The 21,172-nt window shown below is 41.1% G+C and overlaps 1 protein-coding gene across 4 annotated transcripts in view; it reads left to right on the plus strand.

The window, feature by feature from the left end:
- The window catches only part of ANO4 (anoctamin 4), a 448,648-nt gene that overhangs the window by 307,079 nt on the left and 120,397 nt on the right, over window positions 1-21,172 (plus strand). For all 4 annotated transcript variants that reach the window (XM_056116873.1, XM_056116883.1, XM_056116889.1 and 1 more), the window contains 3 exons: window positions 3,143-3,243; window positions 7,727-7,771; window positions 19,854-19,985. In XM_056116873.1, the coding sequence (XP_055972848.1) occupies window positions 3,143-3,243; window positions 7,727-7,771; window positions 19,854-19,985 (278 nt within the window). The remainder of the gene's footprint in view (window positions 1-3,142; window positions 3,244-7,726; window positions 7,772-19,853; window positions 19,986-21,172) is intronic.

Here is a 21,172-nt window from a genome sequence, read left to right on the forward strand (position 1 = left end):
TATTCATCATTCATAGATACCCCTCGCTTTAGAGAATCCAGTTAACCTTCTTCTTAAGGTTGTCAAAGTAACTTTTAATAATCCTAAATAATCTTAGTTCATTAGTAGCGTAATTTGTACTTTGTTTTTGTCACTTTGCTTTATAACATCTGAAATTCTTTTCTGATTAGTTTGTGTAAACTGATAAACAATTCAGAGCTTGTGCATATTATATGCATAACAAAACCATGAGTTTATTTAAATTTCATGGTGTTATCGATAAAAATAACAAAGGAACCAGGCTCTGGGGTTGTGGCTTCTATTCAATTTGGGGGAAAATTCTGTTTGACTGTGAGGTTTCTTGTCTTATTCTCTCTCTCTCTCTTTCTTATTAGGTAAATGGTAGGAAAGAGCCCTCTTACACGGCTTGTGTGAGAATAAAATGTGTGAAAGTGCTTCCAGAATCAGAGGGCACTAAAGAGATAGTGTGGTGACAGTTTTAGAATTATTTTAATTGAAATAGTCCTGTCACTGTCCTCCCGTTATTCATCGATTTGCTCGAGCGGGCCCAGTAACGTCCCCATTGAAACTATTATTTCTACTATGTTGAATGATTCAAACCAATGGTGGTTTTTTGCAGGAATGATAGAGACCCCACATTAGGATTTTAGTTGCCTCGGTATGTGTTCAGATAATAAACTGGGCTCCTTCTACATAACAAAATAAGCCATTTAAAAGGAGCCCCTGTGGAAGATACTAATGTGTTCTCCTTGATGTTTTCATATGTTCATGGGGATCTATAATATTCATTCCCTTCCACTCTATGATTTTGTGTAAATCTAGCACTTAGAGTGACTCTCTATGATTATACTCTGCTCTAAATTAAGGTCCGCTTAAGTCTGCAAATGCCTCAGGTTCTGTGAATCAGATGACTTCCATATTGTCTTCCTGTACAGTGTTGCTCTTTCTCTCGTAGGAAGGAGGGAGAAGATACCATAGAAGTGTATTATCTTGTAGTAAATATGCAGAATTGAAAGGATCATTTCATATAAAGACATTAATATCACTACAGACATGAATGATTTAAGGTGGACATGTGTGCATGCAAGTCTGTGTGTGTGTACATATGTAGCTACATCTCATTTGTAGGAACCTACTATCTTGGGTCCCAGAACCATTTCTAGCTTTATGATACTCTTACCTTCTTTCGCCTGATCAGGACTTCCCTTACCCATACCACTCACCACATTCTCAAAATAGACAGAGAGTAGTCATGTGCTCGCACTGTGTCAGGGGCTTTGAAGGGTCCATAAGATTCAACCAGGAATCTCAGAAACAATAATCATCCTCCAAGTGCTAACAAATGGAGGTAGTCCTGTCCAAAATCGCAATATAAAAGCTCATTTCAGTTTGAACTGGACTTTTTTCAGATTAATGTCAGAACTTGCCCCCTGCCATTGCATATTTGTGACCTCGTGCATGCAACATTTACCATTACCAAATCCCCAACAATGTTGTAAATGATACCAGATTGAATTCTATCATATCTAGAAGAGTTCTTATGAATCAAATATAATAATTATAAGCTTGGCAAGAAGACCCTGAATTAATATGTGAGAAATGAACTCTATGGCATATCATCTGCAATTTAAAACCAATTTCCCAGAGTACAAATTTATTCCAGTTTGTGCATAAAGTTGAGCTATTTTTGTCAGCATGTAAAAATAGCAGATTGTTTATAAATATGATCATAAGGAGAGTTTAGTCATAAATGCCCAACATATCTGTCAACATTACTAAGCTGTAAAAATTTAAATGGCATATCATCTAGAAACACCCGTAAGAGAGGCCTGGAGAAACAATTATCTATTTTGCTAACTCAAACTCATTTTATTTATCCATCCCTCCCTTCTTCTTCCCTTCCTCCTTTTTACCTCCATCACTCCTTCCTTCCTTCCTTCCTTCCTTCCTTCCTTCCTTCCTTCCTTCCTTCCTTCCTTCCTTCTATTGGGTCTATACTTAGTAGTGCTCAGGACCTATTCCTGACTTTGTGTTCAGGGATTACTGCAGAAGGTACTCAGGGAACCATATGCAGTGCCAGGAATTGAACTAGGGTCACCTGCATTCAATGCAACCACCTTCATCTTTGTGCTACGTCTCTGATATCTTTCGACCACCCTCTGAGAAATGATTTTCATAGAAAAATCCCCTCATTGGAGTTATCCCTTTGAGGTAGACACTAGCCCAAATCTGTTGAAGTGTGAAGTCCTGATTTTATTTCCTCAATTCTGTGTTCATTAAAAAAAAAAAACACCCCAAGGGCCTAAAGATTTGAGGTCAAAGAACAGCTGTTCTTGGAAAGGGTTTTAACAGATGCAGACCAATAATCTCCTGTCCTTAGACGCCTCCACACCACCCTCCTTTACCAACCTTTGCTTCGACTTGGATGACTGAGAGCATCTCCCATGCAGTTTGTCCTCCATACAGCAGGCAGAGTGAGTTTCGAACACCTAAATGATAACAGCTTCCCAGGGTGTTTAAGTTGAGTACTGTGGCCTGTGAAACACTACAGGTGCTGCCTCTTGCACACCTTCAGCCTTTTCCTGTCTATTCTTCATGAGAAATGCACTTCAGCCTTCTCCTCTCCTTTTTGACTTTTGAATGTAGGCATATCAAGCTATTTCCCAGCTCAGGGCCCTAATCCCCTGAACTCTCATCCAACTCTTTCTCTCTGTTGGCTCCTTTCTGTTTGGGTTCTCATGCCCCTTTCCCAGAGCCTTGCTCTGACCTGTTGTCCAAATAACTGTGTTTCCCCTCAACTCTTCCTCCTTGTATTCTCTTCAAAATACCCCTCACACCCATCTGATTTTATCCCTACTTTAAACTTGATTTTACCTCTCTTTTGAAAAACACTTTTTGCAACTTAATGCAAGTGACATGCACAATCTCATGTTCAAGGCTGGCTTCCCTGTGGTAGAATACACAGTGGTCGAAAGAATTTGTTGAATACGGGTAGATGCAGACTTACGAGTTTCACTTATAGCTGAAGAACACCCCAACTCTTGAACGCCGTGCCAGTCTATGCATTCTGTGTTCCAACTCATTTAAACTTTTGGAGACTTGGATATACTTTTCAATTTAGTCTCTTTTTTTTCTGTTCCAGTCCTCTGTAATAAATAGTGACATTATCTTTGTGAAGTTGCATGCCCCATGGGAAGTGCTTGGAAGATACGCAGAACAAATGAATGTAAGAATGCCTTTCAGGTAGGTATAAATGGATTTCTCTCCCTCCTACCTCTTTGCTGCCTCACTGTAAATCAAATGTACTCCTCTCTCAGAGAAAGTAAAGCAATAATCCTGCCTTAAAAGCTGTTAGGGGAGAAACTCCTTCAAATGTTTATGAAGTGCAGTATATCTCTATGGCCAACAATGATCTCATGAATTTTTGTGAAAATTTCTACTTAATCCAATCTTTAACAGGTAAAAATTTCAAGTGCCACTGAGGAAAAAATTCCCAAGTGGATTTTTTTTCATCTCTCAAGTAGCGAAGGAGGGGGATGTTCTTGGTCCTTACTGATTACTTCCTTAAAATATGCTTCCATTGAGACAAATCCAAGAAATTCCATTAAAATATGGTATAACTGTATAAAAACTATTATTAAAAAGGTTTGATTCAGGCAATAAATGCTATGTAAACTCAAGCACTGGTAGTTGTTTCCAGGAGAATAGAAAATGCTTTGTGTGGATTGTTTAGCTATATAAAAGGCTTAATTTGCCTTCATCTCAGTTCCAAATAGAATAAATAATTGCTAAATACTTTTAGTTCCTGACCTGCCACTAAGATCAAGTCAGATAACAGGAATTGGACAAACTGATGCCAACTCTAAAATAAACGTATTAATGACCTGCAGAAAGCTGCTGAGACAAAAAATAAGTCAGATGCATTCATACAGTCTGAGAGGAGTTATAGGAACATTTAGGAAAGGACAATTTCCATTCATAGGAGAATAATACATCTCCCTGGTGACTCTTTTCTTTGTCTAGTGGCCCAAATTTTCTAATACTAAGTTAAAATAAAGCTTAGATTTCTAGTATCTGTTTTCCTCAAGATAAATTTCTCTAAGAAATTGAGATTAAATGTAGCTCTAGTTTGGATTTTTATATTTAAAACGTTGCAGAGGGAATCTAAGTCCCCAAGAATTGATATAGACATGGGAAAAGATATATATATATATGATTCAATAAGAGCTAGGAAAAATATAAATTTAGTTTCTATTGAAGATTATATATATTATAGTAAAGATCAGCTACTTATCAACCTATAGCTAAAATGGATTAATGATATATCATTAATAAGGGCCAGTATAAAATATGATTAGGTTTAGAATCATGTATCAAACCAACATTTTTACCCAACAAATCTGAAGGTCTGACTTTGTGACTGGAGTGTGGGGTAGGGATTGTAGTAAAATTTAATGAAGTTGATGCCATTTCTCAAACAGAAAGCCCACAAAACATTCCCCCAGAACACACTTTTTGAGTAAAGAACTCAAACAAATTGTGGACACTTGAGCCGTTTGAATACATAGTGAATTCCCTTCCCACGTGGAAATATCTCCTACCTGAAAGGTATCATCCTAGGAGATATTTTGACATGTTGGCAGCTAGCAGGATAACACTTCCTATAGGCAGCATTCATACTTTTTTGATGTGGCAGTAAGAGAATATGATCCAAGCCATACAATAAAAACCATAATTATGAACAATTTTTTAAAAATGTAGGAATTTCTGCAGAATAACAGTTTCAGGAGAAAAATACTGTTAATTTGTGGACATTAATCAACTTCATCAATATTGATATGAAACTACCTAAGCATATCACTTAATACAACCTGTTTTATTTCTTTTTTTTATTAAAATAATATGACACTATAATAATGTGTTTCAGGAGTACATTATTAAAAATCAACAAATAAGTATTTAGTCCCTAAGGTTTACCATTAAAGGCCAATTCTTTCCTTCACTGTAAAATTGACTTTGTTTGCTTGGTTAATTCATTCTTCTTCCTCTTTTAGTAAACCACTGCTTTGGTCTTGTAGTTTGAAAGTTTTTCTTTTATTTAGTTCATTCACTTGTTTGACCTCTTTTCTTTTCACCAATGAGTGAAACATGCAATGCCTGACTTCACAAGACGACTTATTTCACTAAGCATGATACCTCTGGGTCCATTCTTGAAAATGGCATGATTTCATTTTTAAAATAACAGAATAACATTCCATTGTATATACACTTGTCCATGTTGTCTTTAGTCATTCAAGCATTGGTAGGCACCAGTGTTGCTGTGAGAATAATATTACTATCAAAATGGTGTGCATACAATTTCCAAATAAGTGTTTTGTACTTATTGCACAAATGCTAAAAAGTAGCATAACTGGATTAGAGGGAATTTGTATTTTTTATTTTTGAGAAATCCTAATACTGCTTTCCAGGGTAGCCACATCAATTTTTGATGTGCACTAAAAATCAGCCCTGTTGTCTTCTGCAAATTTTCAGAAAAAATAACTGTAGTCGAAGAGATATATTCATTTCATTTTTCACCAACAATTATAAAGAGAAGCTTTATTTTTTCTTAGTACATCACCATGTCATAAACATGTCATTTATTCCCTAGTTAACTTATATATTGAATACAATCCTATCTAAAACACCATAGTTAAAACTTTATAAAATCTTATAGAGAAATTGATACTAATGTTTCTATAGAAAGAATAAACACGCTTGAAAATATTAGGAAAACATTAGGAAATAAAAATGAGGCATGATGAAGAATTGATTCTGCCCAAAATTTAATTAATTAATTAATTAATTGATATTCGTGAATCACCGTGAGGTATAATTACAAACTTACAAACTTCCGTGCTTGCATTTCAGTCATACAATGGTTGAGTATCCATCCCTCCACCAGTGCCCATTTTCCACCACCAATGGTCCCGCATCCCTCCCACCACTACCACCATATCTCCCCTCCCCCACCCCGCCTCTGTTCTGCCCCAAATTTAAAGATATGATAAAACTTTGGAATTACAACAATGTAAAGCTGATGCAAATATACTTGTCTTTCTAAGTTCAACAGTGTAGACTTGATGCATGCATAGAAAGACTAACTAGTGCAATAAAAAGTAAACCAGACCCAGATATATGCCTTTCTAAAGGAGGCATTCTCTCTCTATATTATTACAAGAAAATGTACAACAAGCAGCATTTTAGATGAGTTTAAATGCTCCAAAGAATCATGTATATTTAACACTTTCTGTACACTACATTTGTGATTCTTAGGTTAAATCTCCTCATCTTTTTATTCCTACAGTGAGGAGAAAATAGGTTTCTTATGGGAAATATCCAATAAATCTTCCCATTAACTACCTATATGTCAATGGATATGTTCTTTTACTTAATATTTTGAACTATTTTTAGATTTAAAGAAATTGAGTAGATGGAGTAAATTATTCCCCCATTTCATCTCACTCCACTCAGTTTTCTTTATATGGGGCCTTTGTGTGGTTTAATTTGTCAAAATTGATGGGGATGATACATTATTATAAACCAAACTCCGTAGAGTATTCTTAGTGGTATACATTCTGTGACCTTTGAGAACTGTTTAATGCCATGGATCCACCATTGACAACTACCCAGAATAGTTCCACTGCCCTGAAAATTCTCGTTCTCCCACCTGTTTGCCCCTTTTTCCCCCAATTTAAAATACTGGCAACCATGGATCATTTTGTTGTTTATATAGTTTCACCTAATTAATCATGGGTAAGTTTTTTTAAGTTTTCAAGATAGGCAAAGTTAGTTCTCGGATATACACTTTTCCTTTTCCCAAAATGAAATAGCTCATATATGATTCACAGTGTATGTAAGTTTCACCAGTTTCATTGTAACTCCTCATAGAACCACTTTGGCCATTAGTTAAAGGCCAAATGTAGATAAGGGGTTTGTATCTTAATGAAAGCATCCAACAAGATGAGCTCTCTGGTCACATACCCAGAATTAGCATTTTAAATACTTTTTTAAAAAATGCAGATGTAAGAACATATAGTGGAACATTACTAAATCAGATTTTTCAAATTTTTTCCCTAGGATTACTTGGTTTACTTCTTTAACTCACCTCGAAGCCAGGCCTTTGGTTAGGAAGAGTGCTTGGGTGAGGCTATTTACAGCAATATGCTGATACCGATTAGTTGTATCCTTCCCGTCCTAGATATGAAAAATATGTATTTTTATGTCCCTTCTGCCTCCATCAAATGAGAGAAGTACCCTGTGAAGTACTAGATAAATATCAGTTAATAGAATCGTACACCCATTAAATGTTATATGTTGCCCTCCGGCTGACAATTCATCTCTGCATCTCTGATAAAAAGCTGAGCTCAGCCAAATTTATACAAATATCAATTGCTCCAAATCATCTCCCTGCAAAGGTTCTGTAGGCAAGGAGCAACCATAACAAATTATGGTAATGAGGAAAGGAAGAAATATCAATATAGGAAATGTTTCATAAGATTTCACGGCTCAAAAAATGCATGATCTATGTTCCCACTACATTTCTCACTGTTAATCTCTTTTTAGTTTTTTCTTCTTCACCTCTTACAGGCTTCTATCTTCAATCTCCTTTCCTTCCTTGCTAGTTCAAACTGTAACTGACGATGGGTTTTCTTCTCGACTGGCTTCATTTTTGCTGTTCTTCCAGGAGAAAAATCTATTACCTGCCCCGCCGGTACAAGTTCATGAGCAGGTTAGTAACATGCTCTGCCATGATGGTGTTCATTTGACCTGTTGGCCTATGTGCTGTAATAACGACAAATAATACAAGCTGGGGGTAGGGGGGGCTTTGTCATTTGGAAAAATGATTGTCATGCATATTCCAAAAATTGTTGATTTTAGCTTAGTATGAAAACAAATGGCCAAGAATGAAACATCCTTCTCAGAGTCTTCCCATGGTTTCTCTGTACTTAGGGCAGTGCAGTTTATCTGAAAGTATATTGGGCTATTTTGTCAGTTCTGTTAGACAAACATCGTCAAAAATTCCAGCTATTTAGAGCATCTTTGACCTGGATGCCATTTAATTTTCTGCAAAAATCCCTTCGTCCTCTATCTATAATGTAAAATCCTGAGGTGCAGCCAATTACCCTCTACTGGCAACGTTGTGGGGGTCCTCCTGTGTTAACAATATGATGGAGTAAAATGTGTAGATGTGTTTCCTAAATTCAGGACTGAGCCTTTAGGAAGGAAAGAAGGAAGGGAGAAAGGAAGGGAGGGAGGGGGGGGAGGGATGGAGGGAAGGAGGGAGGGAGGAAAGGAGGGAGGGAGGTAGGGAAGGAGGAAGGGAGGAAGGGAGGAAGGGAGGAAGGAAGGAAGGAAGGAAGGAAGGAAGGAAGGAAGGAAGGAAGGAAGGAAGGAAGGAAGGAAGGAAGGCTTGACCCAACAGTAATGCCCTTTATGTGCTTTGGTTTTGATCACTGGCAACTTTATTTTAATTTTGTATTGGCCTTATATGACCATTAACCCTGAGCTGAACTTATAATTGGATTTGGAGGCAGGTGTATTTCTTTGAAACCTCTTTATCTTGTCCAGTTCTGTAAAGATTTTGGGTTCAGGTTCATCTGCTTATGAGCTAAGCAGAATCCACCTTGAATTTCATCATATTCATTTCACTCCATAAAATATGATGCGACAACTGGCATCCCAAGGAGCTAAGATATTGTGATTTTCCCAGTGGTTTTCTCTGCAGCAGCGATTCCCAATTCTTTCATTAGGCAATAATCATGACATTGGGACTCAACACAATTTAGATTAATGCTTTTTATGTAATAACATTCTAACATTCTATATTAGCTGTTGCAAAAGTTTATCCTAGAAAAAAAAGTTTATCCTAGAGCACTAGAGCATGATAGATCCCAGACTTCAGCCCTAAAAGCAACACTGGGGAGCTAGTGAACTCACAAATTACTGGAAACCTCCCATCCCCAGCTTCCATCTTACTTGGTTTGCAGAAAGGCCAGAGAATGTTCCTGCTCATTATGTTCCCTGGTGAGGTTCTATCACATAGAAAACCATTGATTGAGATGATCACTGCCGTTCTACCTGTAAATGAAGTATTTGACATATTCTAAACAAAATGAATTAAAACCCAAGGAAAATAAAACCTGAAGGAAACTTATTAAATGCAACTCTCCCAGATGTTTGCAAAACTGGGATTGTGGAGTTGTTCTTTGTTCATCCAGGCTCGTAAGGCAGACTTCATTCTGTAATGTCAGTAAGACTGGGGAAAGGGATATCTGTTGGGATCAAAAAACCAGTGCTTAAGTTTTGGTGGATGACTGTTGGGTGAATTACTTAAGATCTTTAAATCTTAGATATCCATATGTGTATAAAATAGGAAAACCAGTTACTCACCCTGTAGTGTTGCTGTGAGTTTTAGTGCTTAATATATATCAAATTATCTCCAGTGTATGGTATATGGTAGTCATATTTTATATAATATTTATGTCAAGAATAACCTTGTATCTTTTAATACCTCCTTTTCCCTATCTCTTCTGAACTTGGTAATTATTTCCTTTAGTTGCCCCTTTCTTCTGCTCTCTAGTAATTAGTTCTGTAACTCCTCTGTATTACAGTTCATTGTTTCCGCCACTATATTCCCTTCTACAGGTCTTGCTTACTGCTCACACAGTTATCCAACAAAACTTAATGGTCATATTGGATATTTTTCCTCCCTTCATCAAATTATTCCCTTGGAGCCTGAGAAATAGTACAGTGGGTAGGGCACCTGCCTTGCATGAGACCAAGCTGGGTTCAATTCTCAGTACCACATATGGTCCTTCTAGTACCACCAGGAATGATCCCTGAGCACTGCTGGATATGACACAAAACAAAAAAATATTCTTTCAAGTAAGGAGTATGCTGTTTCATGAATATCCTTGAGATCCATACATTACTTTCTGTGTTCACTCTCTGCCCAGTTCTCCCACACTGAACCAAACATATAAAACCACTCAACCTTATGTGCCTTTGCACGTCATGGGACCTTATGAAATGTTCTCTCCCATCAAGTTCACTAAAATAATGCCTAACCAACCCTCAAAATTCAATATACATGGTTGGACCATTTTGACCAGATTAATGCTTCTGTACTGTCCCATTGGCACACATGCCTCCATCTCTCTTGGCTATGATATAGATGCCCATCTCTTAGGTGACACATGAAGGCAAAAGTGGCTTGTTTATTTTTTAGTACTAAGTATGTTAATTTTCATACATGTGTGAATATTGGGACAGGGAAGCTGAAAGTTTTAAAAGCATAGAAAACCCAGTTAATGCCCTGTTGGAGCGAGGTAGGCAATGGGAGTTTGAAAGAAAACATTGCTAAATGGGACTCTATGATCTTAGAGTTGACTGGGGTATCAAATTTCATCAGATTCAGCCACTCGGTGGATACCCAAGTCTATGTTGTATGGTCATATGTGAACATCTCTAGATATGGGGAATTCCCAAATTCTCTATGAATACTACAGGCTCTTCTTGAAACATTCATCTTTCTCTTTAACTTTGACTCTAAAGAATGCTAGATTCAATTCTTGATTTTTTCTCTATGCCCTTAATGGACACACAAATGCACAAAAACACACACACAATCTACACAGCAACAAAAGACAAAAGTATTCGAGAAAGATTATAAAAGTATAGACTAAAGATTTAGCACTTGCAGGCATTCGAGAGCTGAGACATTACAGGAATAGGGGGAGCAAGAAGTTTTTATGAAGGATTGAAAATAGATTATTGTGTTGTGGGGTTTTTTTGGCCACACCTGGTGGTGCTCAGAGCTCACTCCTGGCTCTGCACTGAGGAATTACTGCTGGAGGGGCTCAGGGGAACATATTGGGGTACTGCAAATCAAATCAGGCCAGTTATGTGCAAATGTGCAAGGAAAACACCCTGTACATTGTACTGCCCCATAGGGATTGGAAAAATGCTATTAGAGATAAAAGAAAAGTGGGAATCCAGAAGAGATATGGAAAGTCAATTTTTAATTATAGCATATTCTTTTAGTAAGGTTTTGAGGTTTGGGTGTACAGAATGCCTTTGGAAGTGATGGAAAAGCTGTTAAAGATAGAAGTAAAGCCAGGAAAAACTGTTTTGGAGTCAAAGGCATAGAATTCGTAAGTTTGCTATGTGAGAGGATGTATTTTTCCAGAGAAGTTTGTAAAAAGAAGACACAAAGCCCGGATGTAATCCCTTGGAAAATCTGAGTGAAGGAAATTGGAAGAGATGAAGGAGGATGGACAGGAACAATTTAAGAAATAAGAGGAAAATAAGCGAGGCAGGAAATCCTCATAAGAAGGCTGTCCTTCAGCTTCTACTCAAAAAAAGATTCTACTTGGATATTTAGAAGTTGCTGCTAACTTCCACAATCAAGAAATTTCTTTGAAATGGTGATTCTCTAATTTGTGTTCACCAAAACAATCTATAGGATTGTTTTCTTTTTAAAGTAGGGGTTGCATCCAAGAGTGCTGGGGATGGGGTACAACTCACAGCCATGCCTGGCCTGACCATACAGGACTGAGAATTGCACCCACAACTACACCCAGCAGTGCTCTGGGGACCATGAAGTGCTGGGAACTGAATTTAGGACAATGTATGGGTTACATATGTGCTGTACAACTTGAGCCATCTTCCTGGCCCCTGTAGGACTTTTTGATGCTCATATTACTGGGTGCATGCCCAGGAGTTCTGAGGTGAGGCTCGAGTATTTGCACTTTATAAAGGACCCAGGATGTGGCTTTGGTTGAACATATGCTTACCACATGGGAGGCTTTGGGTTCACTACAATCCAGAATTTTAAAAAATTTCAAGTCCAAAAGTGATATTCACTTGGTGGTCTGGGAGTTTATTTTGAGATGGATGAAATGGGAACAGAGAAATGAAAAGTAAATGACAATAGGCAGAGAATAGATGAGGTCCCAATGTGCCAGTGCCAGTGAGGAGTTACTGTTATCTAGATGCATTTGGATCTAGAGGAAAGCATAAAGAGAAATGGGATTTAGAGACTGGAGTGATAGCACAATGGGTAGGGCATTTGGCTGACCCGGTTCAATTCCCAGCATCCCAGGACTGACCCATGGCTGACCCGGGTTCAATTCCCAGCATCCCAGGACTAACCCCTGTGCATTGCTGGGTTTGATCTCCCCCCCCCCCTAAAAAAAGAGCAATGCGATTTAGATCAGGATTCAAGATGGGAAACACAAAGGACACTGTGAACAGAGGGGTCCAACATACTCACTGTGTGTAGAAGGGGAAGTGAAAGTGAATCTGAGCATAGGAAAGCTTTGCTTCTGGAACTGGAAGACCAGGGAATTCAATGTGAGTCTTTGGTCTGAAAAAACTAATGCTGCTTTAAGGACCTATCCCCAATTGTTCAGTTGTTGAAAGACCCTGGGCCAAAATGAAGAGTGAAATCGTAAATACAGTGTAAGGACACCTAGAATCAGACGGATCTCATCAGAGAAGCCTTATTGTTTACCACCATCCAACACACGTTCTGGTGCAACTTCGTGAAGTCCAATGTGCACTGTCATTTTATTTATTTAGTTTTGTTCGGTGGGGGGGGGGCACATCTGGTAGTACTCATGGAAGACTCTCATCCCCCCGTGCTCACGAATTACTCCCTAAGTGCTCAGGGGGATCCAATGCAATGCTGAGGATAGAACTGGGGTTGATTGTGTGCAAGGCAGCACCTTGACTTCTGTACTATCTCTCTGACCCTGTACCCTTAATTTTAAGCTGAAGTTTGTGAAAAAAAATTTGAGTTTGCTTTAACTCTGCTTCACCTCAGGACAGACTTAATATTGTTTGTGTATTAGCAACCGTGTCTGATATTACAAATGAAAGGGGACATCTATAACTTATCCAGGGTTTATGCTAGTAATAAAACATCACTATGAACCCCCTATTCTCAAATTCTAGTGTCACATAAATATGGACTTAGAGCTACAATTTTCGTTTCATCCATATGCATGATATTTCATTAAGCCACGAAATCATCCTTGAAGAAAACCTGTCCCCTTCTGGGATAAGAGAAATGGATTTTTTTTTTAAAAAAAAAAAGCAAAGTTTCTGAGCAGGCTAAGAAATAAGGCATCTTTTTGCATGTCTACCATTATTTTAAAAAGTCTCCTGAATCCTATAAAGTGTTCACCTAGCTCAGGCATGTATTTTCCAAGAATATGATCTTTTCAATCCACATTCTTGGTCTGCTAATGATGTGCTGGCTCTTAACGTTGGGCAAAGTTACAGGCGTTATAAATTATTCTATCCAATAAGGAAAGTAAGCTCATCATCTTTCTTCTGCCTGTTTTTAAAACTTCACCAACGAGTACAAATATACTGTGTAGAAGATGCCATTACTAAGTACCAAATCTGAATGTGGCGTGTGACTTGTGGCTGAAGTCCTATTAAAAACAGTACAGACATAAGTCCCATACATTTTTCTCTCCTCTGCATCCCCATCCACATCCTGCCTGACTTTGTGGCGCCTGACAGAATGAACACTGGCTCCTACTGCATTATATATCTCTGGCAGTGGACTCAAATCCGATAGGCACACTGACCAAATGGTTTGTATATTTCCATCTCCATCTTAAACAATCAACCTAGGTCAATGTTCCAGAGCCTTTGGAGTCTTCGCTGAGATATTTAGGCTGTGCCCCAGTTAGAAGCCTTGTGACCTAAAAGAGTCATCTGAGAGATACTTAGAGTTTCAGAGATACCTCTGTGCTATCCAAGGAGAGGATACACAGAGGGAACTAGACTCTCAGAAACGGACAAAGAAATTTACACCTGCTGTCACTGGTTCACACGGTACAGAGGGCTTTGTGTTCTGCTGTGTGAGATGCCTCCATTAAAACAAAAACAATGAGCAAAAAACCCACCTCTGGTCAAAGACAGAGTACAGCGGTTAGGGCACTCGCCTTGCACGTGGCCAAGCCCCACTTTCATACCCAGCACCAGAGTTCTCTGAGCAGCACCAGAAGTGACCCCAGGGTACCAAGTTGGCCGTAAGCCCCAAGCACTGCTTGGATGTGGCCCCAAAGTCAGACTCCAAATCCCAAACAAAACACATACCCACCTTGTCTGTAGTACCCATCTCAAGCCCAGCATCTCTGACAAATCTGTTAGAAACATTCATTATTAAAATATCCTGGTTTCAGGAAAAGCCAGTGTCTCTGAGGTAAGCTTTCTCCTTTAATTCAGTCCGAAGTATTTAGTCCAACTCTCTTCAGTATTGGGAGCTCAAGGCAAAGGCCCTCGTTTTCTTCTTCAGAGTAGCTCCCCTCAAGGGGTGAAGCTCTGCACACAATAGCCTACTGACTCGGGTAGTCAGTTGTGAAGGAAATCCTTTGCTTGTTGTCTTTTGAAAGTCTTGAGTTGTACTGGACAGTCTCTCACAGCAGAGGGAACTAAGAGTAGGTGAATGACGCGGCACTTCCCAGTGACCCAAGCTGAAGGTTTGTATGCATAGCGGAGGGCACAGGTGTGCCCCTCTGACAGCTCTGCCCAGCTCCTCAGAAGCTGACTGAACTTCACTCCCTTCTTCGGGAGTCACTCACCTTTTAGTGCAGATGTTAACTGGACAAGTTAAGTCCAGAAATGCCCAAACAAGCGATCCCTGTCCTTTGTATTGATTTGCCTGTGTAGCTTGTAAGAGGATTTTTGTTCAGTGACAGTGAATTCAAGCAAAATCAATGCTAAATCCTTAAGCCAACATTTTCTCTTTTCTTTTCCCCTTCAGTGGAGACTTCATTAAGGAAGCCCCACTCCAATACTGAAGACAAATGGAATACTTTCTGCTTTGTTGGTTCTTGACTTTTAAATATCTAAATCTCAAGATCATTCGTTTTTAGGGATATTTGTTAGATGCATATGAGAGCGCAGACTACAATAGACAGCTGAGATTTTATAGCTCTTAAATTTCTGTTAATTCTCTACAGAGAGCCAGAGGGTAAAGGTGCATGCCTGGCACCTGGCCAACCCCAGTTTAGTTCCTGGTGCCAGACTTTGAGCACCACCAGGACTAAGTCCCAAGCACAGCCAGGCCTGTCCCCAAAAAGCAAAAGAAAAATATTCTCTATATAATAGCTCATTATAATTTTCTTATCCAAAAACTATCGCTTCATCAAGCATTTCATCGATTTTGTCTCATACCAGGTGTTGTTCAAACCCTCGGTGATCACCATCCTCACCACTGCTTCCTCCAGCAGGTAATTTATTTACACTGGCCACTAGCCAGGCCTGGAACTAGGAAGTGAGCCTGCTGCTGGAGCCTGTCATTTGACATAATATATGACTTGTCTTTTCAAAAGAAAAGTTTGTTATTATGTCATTTGTTTAGGATAATAAGCCATGATGTTACTGACCAAATCACCAACATGATAGCTTGTAAAGAGCACCTGATTGATCGTCATCTGAGGGAAAGAATATTTCATTCATTGAGGATAAAGGCATTTTTTTCCCAACCCACACTGATAAGTGAGAATAGAATCAACAACCCAACTTGAGTCTCCTGCCATCTACCTGACACCTCTGGCCCTGTCTTGCTCCTTGCCATGGTGGACGAGAGTATGCAGTGGTAGCTGATGGCAGAGTTTGGGGGTGGTAATGTGTGTTGGCAGAGAAGGGACTATTCATCATCCATTGGCAGAGAAGGAGGAAACCTGGATCCAAGCCCCCTACCGGGTTGAGGGGTATCCTAGTTTGTCTCACAGGGCTGTGGAAAGAGGTGTGATCACTTCCATCACTCTAAGAATCTCCTAAAATGTTATTGCTTCAAACAATCCATATTCTGCAAAGTCCGAGGAGGGTGGGAACTCAGTTTATCTTTGCAGGTGCTCCCAAGGTGGAAATCAAGGTGTTGGTCAGCTTGGAACCTTCTCTGGAGCCTCTGAGGGAGAATGTGCCGCCAGGCTCATCCCGATGCTTGGCCCAGTCCATTCCACATGCTGGCAGCATCGAGCTCTCTGCTTCTCTCCTAGCTGTTGGACAAAGGTCCCTCTCACTTCGAGATGCTGCCTGCCCTCCCCGGCTCCTGGTTCTTCTCATCTTCACTGTCACTGTCACTGTCCCTGTCCTCCCATTGTTCATCAATTTGCTCAAGCAGGCCCAGTAACATCTCCATTGTGAGACTTGTTGTTACTGTGTTTGGCATATCGAATACATCATGGGTAGCTTGCCAGGCTTTGCTGTGCAGGTGAGATACTCTTGGTAGCCTGCCAGGCTCTCCCAGAGGGACAGAGGAATCGAACCCAGGGCAACCGCATACAAGGCAAATGCCCTACCTGCTGTGATATCGCTCTAGCCCTCTAATCTTCAAAGACAGCAATAGTGGGATGAGCCCATTTTATACTCTGACTCGCTCCCAACCTCTCTTCTGCCTCATCTCTTCTGTCTGCAGTTGGAGCAAAATCTTTGCTTTGAAAGGACCCTTGTGTTCCAGTGGGGTTCAGTGTAGTAATCAGGCTACTCTTCCTGTTCTGGGAATCATAGGGTTTTTTTTGACACCTTTCTTATTTTCATCAAGGGTCCCTTTGACATGTCACATAGCATATTCCAAAATTCTGAAGATTAGGGTCCAGACACCTGGGCGGGTGGGTTAAGGGGGAGGCATTCTTCCCACCAGAAGTTGAGTCAAGCAGATGACCACTTACAAGCATTTGTTCCTGTCATTGTGTGAGGAGCATGCCGAATGAAAGGACAAGTAGGGTGGGACCTGGAAGATCCATTTTTACTTGGGGGGTTCCCCAGGAAGGCCAACCCACACCCTCTATCCCCCCATTCCCAGCAAGCACCTTGTCTGGAGGATTATGGAGAGATCTTGGAAATCTCTGCTTTCCGCTATAGTGTTGAAAAGCCCGGGTTGCTCTGAACTTCCATCTCTTTTCATCAGCTTCTGAGCTTCTTAAGAAGTTATTGATGGCATGGCTGTATGCCTGGAAGTTTCTCTTACACATTTCATGTGCGCTCTTTGGAAAGCCTCCTAATCACTCCTAATAAGTAAGAGGCTGATGATGATTTTATCCCAGTTTATGACCCAAAAATTATGGCTGAGAAAGGTGAGTGAGCCATGAAGGGTCAAGCAGCAGATAAACAAGAGAGCGGGTTTCAGGTGCTCCTGTGCCCAGTCCTGGCTTCCTTCCACCACACCAAGCGGCCTCTCTCAACTCCCGCTTACTCTTCAATTAATAAGTCATCTTCATGGCCCCCATGCTCCTCTCTCTCTCTCTCATCTCCACATTTCATTTAAATTGTGGCCACCACAAACAGCTTGCTGACAGCTGCCATTTCACTCGCGTCGCAGAGTTCTGCCTGATTTTTTACAGCTTTGTCTGTGTCCAGGCTGAGCACTGTGCCCAGCTGGATTTAATTTCTAGTCATTGCACGCAGGACCCAGACTCGATGAGAATGTGAACTTTGCAAAGTGTAATCCGATTAGTGCTGCAAACTGGAGATGTGTGGGAGGCAAAAAAAATCTCCATTATAAAACACCTCTAGATCGACTTTGCCCTCTTTCTTGAATGAGTTTTAAGGCAATCAGACAAAATAATGCCCAGAGCCATGGGGAAGGCCAGTAGCTTAGCCTGGGAAGTCTAATTTATGAGTCCATTTAAGGACTAAATCATAGAATTTGGACAATAGATAAATGCTTGTGAAGCAGTTAGCTTGAAATTGAAAAGCAAAACGACAGAAATGTTAAGAAGTAAGAGGGTTGCTCAGATTCTTATTTGGGGAAGGAAGGAATAAAGGGAGGGAGGGAGGGAGGGAGGGAGGGAGGGAGGAAGGAAGGAAGGAAGGAAGGAAGGAAGGAAGGAAGGAAGGGAGGGAGGGATTGGGAGGAAGGAGGAAGGAAGGAAAGAAGGAAGGAAGGAGGGAAGGAATGAAGGAAGGGAGGGAGGGCAGTGGGTGGGCAGTACTTCGTGTGCACTGGGCACTTTTGGAGACTTTATGTGCTTATTCATCAGTTAATAGTCACAACCCTATGGAGTGAGTATCAGTGTACCTATTTTACAGATCAGGAAACTGAGGCACAGCTAAGTTCAATAGACAGCCTTAGGCCATATTGCTAATATTGATGGTGTTGGCGCTGGAAAATCCAGCACTCCAGCCTGAGTTCAGGTTCTCATCCACTGTGCAATGTCACAGCTCTGCATCCACCCTCTCACTCAGTATCTTTGAAGAGAAGGTGAGGGTGTGAGGGCGATTGGGAGGGCCCTTCAGACCAGGAGGGCTGTTCCTTTCTGGCTTTGTAACCCTCTTAGATCCTTCTGTGCTTGCATACGTGCACCATGTGTGTGTATGTGTGTGTGTGTGTGTATGTGTGTGTGTGTTACCTAGGTCATCTTTGAGAGGAAGAGCCTTAGAAAAGCAACAATAATCTTTCCAGTTTGAATTTGCAAATGTTCTCAAAACAGCACAGTTATCCATCCCAGGTAGTGTGTGCTACGTTGGAAAGCTAGAGCGATGATGAGGATAAATGAGGAGTTCACTGTTATTTTCCACTATGCCATTGACAGATAGTAAAGCAAGTGCCCCTTAAGTGGGGCGCATCACTGAAATGGATAAACTGCTATATAAGTATTTTTTCACTGAAGAAACTAGAGCATGCCCAAATGCCATGTGTTTTCAGCTAGCAAACCTAGAAGGCTTATAGGTATTTTCTTCTCCAGAGGAACTGATCCCTCCTAGAGTCCTTAAGCAAAGATCCCTGTTATCAACTGCTGCTGGGTTGATCTTCAAATTCTGAGTCTGGAATTTCCTTTGGTCCTGGCTCTCTTCCCTGATTGGGTCGCTTGAGACTGCCAATCATGTGTGTGTGTGTGTGTGTGTGTGTGTGTGTGTGTGGTGTTGTGGGGGTGGGGTGTGGTTCGGAGGTATTTTGCTCCTAAGGGTTTACTCTGAGGGTCTGGAAGGAGCCCTGGAAGACCTTTTTTCACATTTTTTCACCAAGGTTTCCAGGATGAAACCTTGGTGAAACAAACAAACAAAAAACCCTTTTAGGGACTGGAACGATAGTACAGCGGGTAGGGTGTTTGCCTTATACACGGCTGACCCAGGTTCCATCCCTGGCATCCCATATGGTTCCCCAAGCACCGCCAGGAGTAATTCCTGAGTGCAAATCCAGGAGTAACCCTTGAGCATCGCTGGGTGCAACCCAAAAAGAAAAAAAAAGGAAAAAATAAAACACATGTAGGGCACCACCGACTTGAAATCCTCATGTACCTTGGACAGAGCCACATATGTGGTGACTCCCCAGTACCAGGAGAACCTGCAGGGACCTCTGAAGGTCAGCCTTGTGCCAAAAGACTGCTGCAGAGTTCTCAAGGGCAGCCAGTGCTGTTGGATCGCTGGCAGAGTTCAGCCACCAGGAGGCGCTGTCAGCTCTGCCTCCCCAAAGGAACTGCAACTACTTCACCCTCCAGCCAGAGGGAATCTGGGAACAATTTTCGATTCTAGAAAGAACAAGATATAAGAAACTGAGTCGTAGGGGCCACTTTGCTAACAGAGTTGTCCACTTGTTCCCAGAGCCTTGCACACATGCTTTTCTTTAGCTGATAATACTGAGACTCTTGTGGGGGTAGGGGTCTGAGTGGGGGTTGTTAACTGCAGGAACCCTGAAACTGAAGATATTTTTCTTCGTATCTGTGCATTGTGGACATTGAGGGCACCGAGTGGGTGGGCATGAGAACCAGGGATCTTTGGAGGCTTGCTGTGTGTCGGGCCAGTGCTGACCTGCTCTTCCCTCTGGTCTTGCCTCTCCTGCCCCACAGGATCGATAAGCAAATAAGCAGGTTTCGGAGATGGTTGCCTAAGAAGCCAATGAGGCTGGACAAGGAGACACTGCCCGACCTGGAGGAGAACGACTGCTACACTGCCCCTTTCAGCCAGCAGCGGATCCACCAGTGAGTTGGGGTGGGGACGCGCCTTCCCCGCCAGCACCACCGAGTCCTTTTCCCAGCAAAGAACTGAGAGGTGACTTCAGAGAGCAGAGTGTTGCTGGCATGTCTGAGGCCCTGGGTTCCAAACCCAGGGCCCCAGTAAAGGAAAACATGAAGGCCTGAGGGTTCTTTTCCCTTTTGTAATGGGGTCCGTGTGCTGCTTGAACAGACCCCAGACCTCTGGGTCTTAACCCATCACGAGGCATATTCACAGCCACATGTGCTGGAATGACCTGCCCCGCCTGGGGAGTATGGGACTTCAGCTCCTTCTGTCACTTGCTTCTGGCATGTTCCCTACAGGTGTAACTGCCTGCAGTTGGCACCAAGAGAAAGTGGTCCACACCAGGTTTTCAACCAAGGGACCCATGGGCCAGTTGGTTACAGCATGACATTCAAAGACTGCAAAGCACTGGCCTGTACTTTTTCTTAAGGCCCAGTTGGGTTTGGGGGCTGGGTTGGGTTGTAGAGACTCAGTTGCTTTTCAGTACCCCCTTTCCTCAACAGCTCATCTTTTGCCCCAAGAAAGGCACATAGCACCTCGCAGCTTGCTGACCAGTTCACTGGCTGCCCTGGCTACATTTCCTTATGAGCTTATTTTAGAACAAAACTTCTCCGAAGGGTCCTCAAAGTCAGAAACATCTGAGCACTTCTCAGGGACTCTAAAGACTAGAACCAGGAATCCTGTGTCCATATATATTTAAAACTAACATTGGTGACATGGAAGATAAGGGTTTTCTGCTTTCCTGTATGTATAAGAATTCTCTTTTGACCTGGGTTGAACAGTTAATCCAATAGTGAGTAATTGTGTGTTTGCTTCTTGCCAGGAATCTCTGGGTGCAGAGGATAGAAAGATAAATAGTACCTAGTTGCACAGTCTAGATCCCAGCCTAGTAAAGCTAGACGGCCACTTGTAAGTCAGTTTAAACAACAATATGATAAAAATGTCTTACAGTCATTCCTTATATTTAGAGTCATGTTGGTTAAGAGGTTAGGGCTAATTACCAGCAGAAAAAAGCTTGATTAGTTTGAATTTAATGTGTATTCAAGGAAGGAAGGGGGAAATATCTCACTAAGAGAATGAAGTATGTATAGGAGAGTAAAGGCATGAATCAGAACAGAATGTCCGATTTACTGCAAGTATTTTTGGTGTG

The sequence above is a fragment of the Sorex fumeus genome, unplaced genomic scaffold (genome assembly GCF_029834395.1).
Source record: "Sorex fumeus unplaced genomic scaffold, SorFum_2.1 ptg000003l, whole genome shotgun sequence".
Classification (NCBI taxonomy): domain Eukaryota; kingdom Metazoa; phylum Chordata; class Mammalia; order Eulipotyphla; family Soricidae; genus Sorex; species Sorex fumeus.